This window comes from Brachyhypopomus gauderio, unplaced genomic scaffold (assembly GCF_052324685.1).
Source record: "Brachyhypopomus gauderio isolate BG-103 unplaced genomic scaffold, BGAUD_0.2 sc44, whole genome shotgun sequence".
Classification (NCBI taxonomy): domain Eukaryota; kingdom Metazoa; phylum Chordata; class Actinopteri; order Gymnotiformes; family Hypopomidae; genus Brachyhypopomus; species Brachyhypopomus gauderio.
In genome coordinates, this window is record NW_027506870.1 from 1,626,879 (window position 1) to 1,638,016 (window position 11,138).

The window sequence follows — 11,138 nt, forward strand, 5'->3', positions numbered from 1 at the left end:
ATTCTTCTTAGAGGATGGTCTGAGGGATGGAGGTGGGGATGAGGCAAAGATGAGGGTGGTGTAACGGAGCCTGACGCTTCTGGGGAGGGTGTAAAGGATGGAGGTGGGGATGAGGCAAAGATGAGAATAGAGAGGGAGCTGGACAGATCTTGTGGTGGACCTGAGGACTGGCTGACAAGGAAAGTGAGAACCTTGTCCCAGCTAACACAGGCTTCTCCATTATTGGAGGTTCAGATGGGTTGAGGGGGAGTGGAGATGGAGGAGAGGGTAAAGTCTTCATGGGGTTGTGGTGTTCCCATAAGCTGAGCTCTATTATCATCATCACCCTGGCTCTCATTCACCCCCCTGACCAGGGGGTTAGACTGAGCTACACCTGACACACACACACAAACACTCACACACACTGTGATGTGGTTGGAGGCTCCAACCCATCACTAAACGCAGGCAACCCCTGGAGCCAGCTGAAAACAGCTAATCCGAGGACACCTAGGCATTGTATCAGTTACCAAGGAAGTTATAGTTCATTGTCAGCAAAAATAAAGTGTGGGTAATGAGCGAAATGGAGTCCTGACCTTTCTGATATATTGTTCCCAGGAGCCTCTGTACCACTCAAGGCCAATATAGGTTAATCATGAACACCTATAGACACACACACACACACACACACACACACACACACACACACACACAGGCCTTTTATTTCCTGCTTTCAGCAGCCCAGTGTCTGTCTCTTCTCATGTGTCTCCATCTTGCTGAGAGCTAGGGTTTTTTGTAGTAATTGTCTGTTCGCCACCCACCCCCCCCAACCCCCCGCTCAACAACTTACGTTCGCCACCGACTCTCACACTCTGAAATGAATTCAAAACTTGAGAGCCCTGGTCTAGAAACACTTCCGTTGTGTTGTGGGCCACTTCCGTTGTGTTGTAGCTGGTTTTGCAGTGTTTCTGAATTTGCAGCGCATTTCCGAAATGCAGCGCCCCTAGCATTTGCCTATATTGCCTAATGGAAGGGCCGACTCTGGGTCACACCATGCTCCATCCATAATCACAGACAATTGGAGCTAATTTTATGCAGGTTTTTAGCCATAAACAACAGTTGTGTTATACAGTTTCTCATTACGTTGAACGCAATTTAAGTAGTAAGGCTCTTTAAATATAGTTAGCTAGCTACATTTAAAGAGTTTTATTCATTCCCCTAGCTAGCTATTTAGATAGAAACTAATTTGTATTAAATGGGATTTTTTAATCAGGGTCTAAATACCTAGCTAGCTAGCGAACTACATTTCAAGAGCATTTGGCTCTTTACCCGTGATATAAGCAGCGACTACCTAGTGATAAGTAAACGATTTCAGCACGGCTGAGCTAAATGATGCAGTACGTGTCAAAATAATCCACCAAAATACACTAAACATAACCTGATAAGAGATGAAGGGAATAACTGTAGGTTTTAAACTAGAATCAAGAGTTGTGTTAGACAATATCTCATTATGTCGAATGTGGGCTGTTATGATTTACCACGTTTTTTAATCTCAAATTTGTGGACCATGACATTATCTCCTCAGGGAGTACATCTGCGTTTTCAGCAGTATTTATTATGGGAACAACAGCTATTTAAATGGAATCAGCTCTTAAGGTTCCATTCATAACCTTGTCTTTAACGTTGTCTTTCTTCTTTATCATCACTCCTTCATTCATTTTGAAGCTCTCTCAACCATTGCTGATTCCTCTCTTGCTGAGCTGGAAGGGGCTACTTTGAATCGTGTATTTATACGGCAGTCCACGATTCTTTTAAGCATCCTAACCAGGGGTGTAGCAGCAAATTCTGGGCCCTGTACACTGTCAATGGGCCCCTATAAATGCCAGAATTCGTTCTTACCAAAGATCCATTGAAAAGAACCAAATCATTCACATACATCACTTGCTGTGAGTCTTAGGTCTTTTATGTCTTTACAACACAACGCCTCTGCCCACCTTGCTTGTCTGTGTCAATCATCCTAACATCCAGAGTTTAAACTCTAAGGTCATCACTCAACATTATGATATCACAGCCAACACATTTTTATGTGCACTGCTAAATACTTTGGCAAAGGTGAAAAACAAATATCACCTGGGAACACAAGTCATGTGACCTCTGACCGCCTTTAAACCTCTTTAGCAACTGTGGTTCCGTCTGGCCCTCACTCTTAAGTGAGTAGCTGACTGGTCACAAAGTCCTTTATTACACTAACTCTTCAGTAATCCGGTCTCTGGTGGTAAACTCCTTTATTCTTTCACTGATTTTACTTTTGGCAAGTTTAGGCGTCCACTTTATTTCCCTAATCACAGCTTAGCCTCGTATTAGCAGTGTTTTACATCACAAACCACATCTCAATCCTAATCAACAGATTCAATAAACGGATCCAAATACAGTTTTATGGTATATGAAAGAAATTCAGCTCCAGTTTCAGTTCCAGGATTCCCCTCATCCAGTATTTTAATACTCATCTTCCTCCTTCTCTTCTTTTTTCTTCTTCTTTCCTTCCACCTTGTATTTGAGCCGGCGGATGGGCTCTGTGATGCTGCGCATTTTGCTCTCGTCGTATTCCTCGTTCATCATGAAGTTCCTGTCAATGAGCTCCGCCCCTTCCTGCCAGTTGCGGTAGCAGTCTGGTCCGGTTGTGCAGATCTCCGTGACTGCATTTGGTGAGAGGACGGAAAGGTCTGGACGCAGCACCACCACAGTGGGCAACTTCTCCACCTTAAACATCACCTCCAGCTCCCTGATAGAGTAAACACACACACACACACACACACACACACACACACACACACACACACACACTGCTTTAGACAAGACCAGCTAATACTGAGACACAGAAACAGAATGAAAATGTACAGTTCACTTGTAACGTTTCAAGGGGGCAGGCATGACACAAACGCAAGTTTTTAGGTAATTTATTAAAGAAAATAAGAGATGGACTAAACTGACGAGAACTACAGCGCACACGAGAATATACGTAACAGAACACATCCAAATGGCAAAACAGAACCATTAAGAGACATAACTAATCTTGATTAACTACGAAGACACATACATAACATAAGACAAAACTAGAACCCACGGAGGACTAAACGAACATAATGGTTACAAACGCTCAGGGTTGCAAATATGGGAACAGCTACAAAACCAAACAGAATGCATCGAGCGGTAGACGGTGAACATGACATGAATGACAAAACTGAAAGACTTAACTAAGCACAGACGCATAAACCGGCAGACGAAACAAAGACACAGATGGGAAAACTACCAAAGACAGGGAGACGGAACAAGGAAGCTAGAATCAGACACAGAGCACAACAAGAACGCTAACGGAAAGAGAAAACAAGTCAGGGTTAGGAGAAGCGGAGCTGGAACAGAGGAGTACTCACGAGACACACAATGACCAACGAGGGTAGACTGGGCAGGGGAGACTAAGCACACAGAATCCAGGGAAGTAAAACGAGACACAGGTGGAAACATTGACGAGGGGCGTGGAGACAGGAGGAAACCAAGGAGACGGGGAAACTAGGTGGGACATGGGAGGAGGGTGGAGTTAGACGTGACATCACTATTATCCCCACCTACACATATTTCTACTAGTTCTTCTAGATGTCTCATTGGTGCCCCACAAAGTAGAAGAGGAAACTACTTATAAAATGTACATAAAGTGTACAAAACAACCATTTCAACAGTTAGAGGTCTAATCCAGGGATGGGCAACTTCCATGATAAAGAGGGCCAACATTTTTTCAGCACTATTTTTGGAGGGCCACATGACCACGCACTTCAAATAATTGGATATGAAAGACACTACAAATTAAGTGTCTTTCAATAAGAACACATTTTAAATGAATTCAGATCTGTATGTTTATTGCACCAACATACATCTATTTTCTGCATATAAATGCATTAACATGTCCTTAATAAGCAACAAAGACAAAACATTTGCTTAATAAAAAAGTGCAAAAAGGAATTTGAACTCTTTCATATCAAAGAACTGTAATGCGTAGCGCACTGCGGAGCGAGGAGGCGGACACAAACGCTGAGAAGAGCGAGATTTAATAAGGGGAATTCCATAGGCGAAGTCGTTTGTACAGGCACGGGTCAAAACGGGAGAGCCGTCCAAGTGGTCAACAGGACAGGCAGGAGTCGTAACAGGAGAGCCATTCACAACGGAGAAACACAACGGAGACGGAAAATACCAGAACAGCGATGACAGATAATCCACAAAACCGAACAAACCACAAATAACCAACAACGGGTAAAACACAGAGATACAAGTACACAGGACTAACCTAGACACAACTGAACACAATGACGACACGTGTGTGGCAGACAGAGGGAAACCAGGGCAACAGACACGCAGGGCAGGATAACCGGGCAAGGAACAACACCGACGAGGAACAGGGGAGTGACAGCTAGGAGAGGGGGCGTAGCCCTACGTGACAAGAACAATTCTTTTAATTATTAAATTACTATTGATCTATTTGCGCGCCGCACTGAGTGAGGACGAGGGCCGTGTGCAGCCTGCGGGCCGCCAGTTGCCCATCCCTGGTCTAATCAATCATCACTGGTTGCAGTGCACTCATACTTCCTGTAGGGGTCCTCGTGGGGCAGGAAGAGGCAGCGCTTGGGCAGTTCCTTTAGGAAATCGGCCTGCTGGTCCTCTGAGGCGTCCAGTGAGATGTAGAGCAGCACAAGCTGTGCCGAGCGCTCCACGTAGAACTCATCCGTCAGGCGCTTGTAGAAGTTTGTGAGCACGGGCGCAAAGTCGCGGCAACGACCGCACTCTCCCGCGCCGAAGAGGAGCAGGACGATGCGGTTCTGAAGGCGCATCACCACCTCGCGCTCTGTGTCCAATTCATCACGCTCCGCGTTATTCTTCACCAGAACCCTCCCCACGAACAGGTCCACCATGCCGAGTCTTGGGTCAAAAGCAACAATGAAATGATCGGCAAAAACCAAAACCAGCAGCATCCAAGAGCTGGGGGAATGCAGAATTCTACATCTGACTAACATGCTTCAGCACCTAGAGCTGAGGGGTTGAGACACAGGTGTAAGTGAGAATATCGTCATGGACGTAATTTTGATTTCAAAAGTGGGGGGGGGGGCATGGATTCGTCGCTATTTAAATATTTGGTTTTAACCGTAAAAACTGGGGGGGACCACAACCGGCCGTTGGACCCAAATTACGTGTTTTTCCTTTTCTAGCAGGAAACTGTAGAACACGTGTTCACCATGTTGGCTCTCAGCAGGAGAGGATGATCTTACTCGCAAAGGCACATGCAAATCTGGAAAATCTTGTACGGTCAGGAGAGGGTTTGGTTATTACAAATATGTCTTATTTTGGATACTATTATGGTCCCTTTCCAGCAGTAACAATTTTCATACAGAATATGCTTCTTTCAAGCACTATACGTGTATGTTTTTTTTATGTTCCATATATATTGGACATGCAGGTACTATATTTATATTTTTCCGCGGGCCAAAATTTGGCAGATAGCTCTGACCTGTGGTCCGATGGCATTTGGGTCCGTATCCGGACCGAGCTCCGTTGCTTGCATACCACGGAAATAGAAATTTGCAGAGTTAATCAGGAATGAGATTGGGTCCGGACAGGACTGCGTTCGGGTCCGGATGCGGACCGCGGTCTGCCTGTTAGTGACCTCTGCCATAGGGTATTTCTAAGATCATGTGTAGTAACATTGATGGGGAAAATTGTTACTATTAGTTGTAGTTATTTACTAATAACATAGTTTCTAAGAGTTGTAAATATTGACAAATATATTTAATATTAATTGTAATTATTTACTAATATGTTTACTTACTATTAGTTGTAATGATTTACTAATATGTTTACTATCAGTTGTAATTATTTACTAATAACATACTGTGATAATAAACTTTTAAGAAAGTGGGTTGGGATGTTATTGTCCTACACATGTCCTCTCTGCTAAAGCAGCTCTTTACAGGGCTGGAACCCTAGACCACACCATGAATGGCCAGTTCCCACACCCTCTCTCCATCTCTTTCTGTCCCTCCATCCCTCTCTTCATTTCTGTCTCTCTTCCCCTCTCTCCCTGTTTCTCTCTTCATCTCCTCCTTTCTCCCTCTCTCGTGTATGCTTTCTCTCCCTTTTTTGCTTTCTCTCACTCACCTTTCGTATTGAAGTCCTGAAACACACGCTGGAAGTTATGACATTTCATTAAGGAGGAGGAGTCTCAGAAATTCCCTCTGCTTCCGTGCTTCATGAAGGTCTTCCGGTGGTCTGATACCCCTGAGCCTGAGGGTACTTTAGGCACCAGAGGAAGCTGAGTGTGCCCCAAGGTCCATCCCTGCCCGTGTGCTCACATGTGGACGAGCATACAAGAAGGTATCGGTGTCTGTGATGCGCTCACAGCAGACAAGCTGCATGTGTCTGATAACGTAATCCTCTTTGCTGCTTGGCCAGAGGCTGCCACATGGACATGATTCATGCACTATAAAAACATTTTCATATCAAGTCATTTATTTGAAATCCCCATTAAGAATATAATCTAGGATTTTAGAGGAGATCAGCAGGACTGAAATTTATATTAATGTAAATGTTTTTTGTGTCTGAAAATGCAGTCAAGTTCTAATCCAATCCAGCCTTAAGCCTTGTTTATACTTTCGCGAGTGACCGTAGCGCTCGACTCCGCCCACCTCGCACGAACCTCTGCAAACGGTGGAGGCGTTTATACTTTCCGCGTTGCGTTCTTTGCAGTGTTGTCCGAAGTGATATGTGGTAGTATAAACACCCCTCAAAAACAGGGGAATGAACATTCACCGGACAAATTTTAATGTTGCTTTGTGTTTCAGTGTGTTTCAGGTTTGAAAAGTGCTGGAATTTAAGGCCCATTCACACCCTACGGTAATTACGGATACGGACCCTTTCGTCCGGTTCCGGAGGTCGTTTCATCCGTCAGTGGGTCCGTTGCCAGAGCGCTTACGAATCCGTAGCAACGGAGCAATATAAACCGGAAATCAGGGGGCAGTAGAGAGTCAGAAGCATCGGACGTACACCCATTCGGGAAAATCAATGAAGAAGAGTACTGGACTTTAAAAAATGACGCTCGAGTTAGAAGAAAAACTTTGCGAGTTGGTTAGAGGCTACATTCTGCTACGGTGCCAGGTCATCGCGATAAACAGCGATGCAAAAACAGCTGGGAGGAGATTGCTGGTGCGCCGGTGCCGGAAATTTGACTATACTGCCCTCTAGAGGATGTATTTTAAAAAATCATAACAACGTTGGAACTGGAAAGATAGTGGCCCCCTACGGAAGCTACGTTTGGTACGGACGGACGAAATTCGTCCGTGTCCGGAGGTATAAAGCAGGCTTTATTAGGCTAAAGTACTTTAAAATCCTTGAAATTGTAGCTACTTCGTTTCACAACAAATATCTGTCTGACTGAACAGTTCCCTTGTATTACATCAACAAATACGAGCCTCTTGTAATTCCAGGAAACATGAGAGAACGTGAAGACGTTAAGATGGGGCGTTTTGAAAATATCCATTAAATAATGTGATAAAAAAGCGAATTATTTTGAATAATTTCGAGTATATGTATAAATATTTAACTTAATTAGGTTTAATGTGCTGGGAAATTTGAAATGAACCTTTAAAGTGACGTACAAGTGCTTGAATTCCACCTTATATGAAAGCCACAGCGATTACGTTGTTTTCGCCACGCGGACCCTTGCGCCACGTCAAGTATAAATCAGGCTTTAGTGTGTGTGTGAGAGAGAGAGAGAGAGAGAGAGAGAGAGTAGTAATTATGTAATGATAAAACCACACCTTAAACAGAGACACATGTAGAGGTACATAGGCACACCTGCATGTATTGGATATAGGTACCTAGACTTTACCTCTACCACCCCCCATATGAGGAGTGTTTTCTGAGCCTCTTATAGGTGAGGTGGATGAGGTGGCCTGTTTAACTTTAGCTCACTAATTTGTACTGTGGCTCTGTGTAATGAGACACACACTTGAGTCTCTTCCTTATGACCATCAGTGATGTGGAGGAACCCTGATCACACAGGATCAGTGGCGGACTTAGCAATTTGGGGGCTCAAGGCGAATTTAGCTAGGGGGCCCATCAACATTAATATGCGAGAAATAAATTAGCTAGTAAGGGGGCCCCTACAGTGGGAGGGGCCCAAAGCAGTTGCCTAGCAACACCTCTATGCAAAGACCGCCTCTGCACAGGATTACAGGTGTAATCCTCATGTTCAACTCCATAGTGGAGTGAGGAGTGTGAAGACACACACATGCAACAAACAAACAAAAAATGTATTTGATCATAATGCTAAATGCCATTTACTTGAAACATAGGAAACATTGTTCTTTATTATTTAGCATAAAGGCACATCTTGATAAATGTTATTTGACATCCAAGCAGAGTGATTGACAAAAAAAATCAACAGATGATAGAGACATTTTTTAAAAACATTCCAGCTCTCTAACTTTTAATGTAACATTAAGAGAAAGCTAAAGGTAAAAAAAGAAATTAAAGAAAATGGAAGTCTCTGTGGACTCATGCAGTTCACACACTGTCCAGCAGAGAATATCAGGCTCCACTTGGTAATTATCCAGCACTGTATTAGTTTCCTCTTTATTTACAGGGACACTGCTGTTTTTTTGGTTCGGCAGATAGAGCAATAAATTAGTCATTTGCAAGCGGGGTTATTTAACAGATGATAGGCATAGCTGGCATTTCGAGCTGATCTGGGTCTAGTTTTCTTCTTCTGAAACACTGACCTCAGAAACCTATATAACAGGTCTCTGATCAGATGAAAAAAATCTTCTGCCAAAAACATCCACACTTACAGTTAAAGAAGTAAATGTACTGGAGTCAACGTAACACCACTAGGCATCTTGAAGTGTCTAGTTAAAATGTTATTAGATCAAATTCCAAACAAAGCCCAAGTTAAGACCCACTTAAAAAACTTGGTCATGGTTACTATGGTAACTACTTTCACATAAATCCTCAGGCAGCCTGCAGAACTTTCCATGTGCATTTCCTTTGTGTTAATTCTGGTGTCATTAGAATTTGTAACCCCAAGGTTTGTACAGAAAATAACTACAAAGGCCCAATTCTCAACAATTAAACATTACTTTTCAGCAGATTAACATTAATTTTAGAAATATAAAATAAAACTCTGAAATACATTACATGATCACCATGCCTGAGCTGTCAGTCAAGTATTTTGGACCAATCCTGAACCCTGCCCACAACTACTGAACCCCACATCCACGTCTGGTGTTTGCATTCCAGAAAACATCTACCTCAAAACCACACATACAGACGTGTCTCTGAGAACCACGCACACAGACATGTCTCTGAACACTACAAACAGACATTCATCTCCACCTCTAGGAGTGTTGAACCTCAAAACCACACCACCCAGACATACATTTTTGAACTCTGGTAATAATCACTGGTATTTTCGGTCCCAAGAATGACTCATTCAGTAATTATGAGAACACTGTGAGAACACTGAAAAGATTCTCCATATCCCCTCTCCCCATTTCAGCACTTCTGAAGCACCCATTTCTTTTTACACAAGAGTCTGGATCCACGACACACACATCTGTTCCTGCATCAGCCCTTAATACTCTTGTTTGTGCGTTCTTTCACGAGAGATCTGCTTACTGGATTAATCTGGATTAGGGCCAGATTAAGTCCAGATTAGGGCCCAACCTGATGTCCCAAAACCCATGTTGTCCACAGGTCCACTCTTGCCTCTCCGGTCCACATGTTCACTCCTACAAATGTCAGGTTCCAGTATGTTTCGCAGGATATCGCCTGTGAGCCTGTGTGTATTGGCCATCATCAATGAGTGTGTGTGTTTCCAGGAGTCAGGAGCCCAGGGCGAAGTTGAAAGGGTTACACGGCGAGCTGCGGTATTGATGCACACACGCTTCTCTGCTGGGTGTTGCGTTGCTACGTGGCTTAATGCCAAGAGATGAACGTAACAAAAAGAAGCTTCTCCGGTTCCAATCCAAACCTTTGTGAATGAGCCCTTGCCCTGCCCTCGAAAAGCAAACAAACACACAAACAACCCCTCCACCAACCCAATAATCCCCAGCAAACCAGCAAACTTACCCCCCTTAATTCAAACAGAGCAGCATCTAGACTGAGCTAGAGTTGCTAACTAGCAATAAGAGCTTCTCAGGTCAATCCCCCAGTAATCCCCACCCCACACCCCAACCTGCATCCCCAGTGCCCGTCTCAGAGCTCGTCCCTGGCGGTGCTGTCCAGAGGTGACTGCAGCACGTTTGTGTTCTGGGCTTCAGAGCTGAGCTCCTCCTGCTCGAGAGTCTTGCGCGAGCGTGCCCGGTCCCAGTCCGTGCGCAGGGTCTCGTTGTTCCACACAGTGGACGTCTCTGTGTCGCTGATGTAGCCTGGATCACCTGTGTAGTGTGTGGGGTAAACAAGCAGAGGCTCGGCTGAAAAAGCCCTCAAGTCCCTCGGCTCAAAATGGACCATGTAGTCATCCCTGTACAGAGAGGAGAGTGAGAGAGGGAGGGATGGAGGGAGAGAAAGAGAGAGGGAGGGAGGAAGGGAGGGGGAGAGAGAGACATACACAGAGTGAGAGCATATGTGAGAGAGATTTATTCATTTATTTGCTTAGTTTTTTTTTTTTTTTTTTAGTTTGTTTTCCTGAGCTAAGGAAACTTGGGATTGTATTATTGTATTGCAAATGCATTTTTTTCTAATCTCTTTCACCTTGCAATCATAGTATTATTAAATAATAAAGAATTACAATGAATAAATAGATTGGTTTATTTTTTGATGGAATAAACATATCTTGCATAGATAACCCTTTTAAATGCTTTCATAACAAAAGAAGGCCCGTCAGTAAAGCTAGTTTAAACGACCCATTGAACAGAACTGGGAGAAAGGTCAGCTCACACTGGATGTTTGTTGTACATCACTGGCAGGAACTCGTCCACAGGCAGCATCTTGGTGAGAGGCTCCGCCCTCAGCAGCTTCTTGGCACCTTGTAATGACATCATGTAGCCCAGCGTCCAATAGGAGTAGTCAGCCTCCACCAGGTTGTGGATGTTTGGCACTGGTTTTTCTGAATGGTCCACCTG

General features: G+C 44.0%; 2 protein-coding genes across 4 annotated transcripts in view; both read right to left on the minus strand.

The window, feature by feature from the left end:
- Nucleotides 1-2,244: 2,244 nt before the first annotated feature.
- Nucleotides 2,245-6,262, minus strand: nxnl1 (nucleoredoxin like 1). 2 transcript variants are annotated; one of them, XM_076985968.1, is made up of 3 exons: nucleotides 6,175-6,262; nucleotides 4,609-4,941; nucleotides 2,245-2,758 (listed from the first exon to the last, which is right to left on the minus strand). In XM_076985968.1, the coding sequence occupies exons 2-3, from the start codon at nucleotides 4,932-4,934 to the stop codon at nucleotides 2,473-2,475; spliced, it is 612 nt and encodes a 203-aa protein (XP_076842083.1). In that variant the 5' UTR covers nucleotides 4,935-4,941; nucleotides 6,175-6,262; the 3' UTR covers nucleotides 2,245-2,472. The 2 variants fall into 2 exon arrangements, with proteins under 2 accessions (XP_076842083.1, XP_076842082.1); XM_076985967.1 differs by lacking the exon at nucleotides 6,175-6,262 and having other exon boundaries at nucleotides 4,609-5,017.
- Nucleotides 6,263-8,361: 2,099 nt separating this feature from the next.
- colgalt1b (collagen beta(1-O)galactosyltransferase 1b) overlaps nucleotides 8,362-11,138 on the minus strand; it is a 14,722-nt gene continuing 11,945 nt past the window's right edge. The window contains exons 11-12 of one of the 2 annotated variants that reach the window (XM_076985951.1): nucleotides 10,954-11,138; nucleotides 8,362-10,537 (exon numbers count right to left, since the gene is read on the minus strand). The exon at nucleotides 10,954-11,138 is cut by the window's right edge and continues 22 nt beyond it. In XM_076985951.1, the coding sequence (XP_076842066.1) occupies nucleotides 10,270-10,537; nucleotides 10,954-11,138 (453 nt within the window). In that variant the 3' untranslated portion in view covers nucleotides 8,362-10,269. The remainder of the gene's footprint in view (nucleotides 10,538-10,953) is intronic. The other variant, XM_076985950.1, reaches the window with a different exon arrangement.

Bases quoted from the DNA above. Each gene is read 5' to 3' on its own strand.
- nxnl1 (XM_076985967.1), bottom strand. From the start codon at position 4,994: ATGCTGCTGGTTTTGGTTTTTGCCGATCATTTCATTGTTGCTTTTGAC. The intron at 2,759-4,608 runs GTATGAGTGCAC...TTACTCTATCAG, and splicing joins CACGAGGACCCCTACAGGAA to GGAGCTGGAGGTGATGTTTA.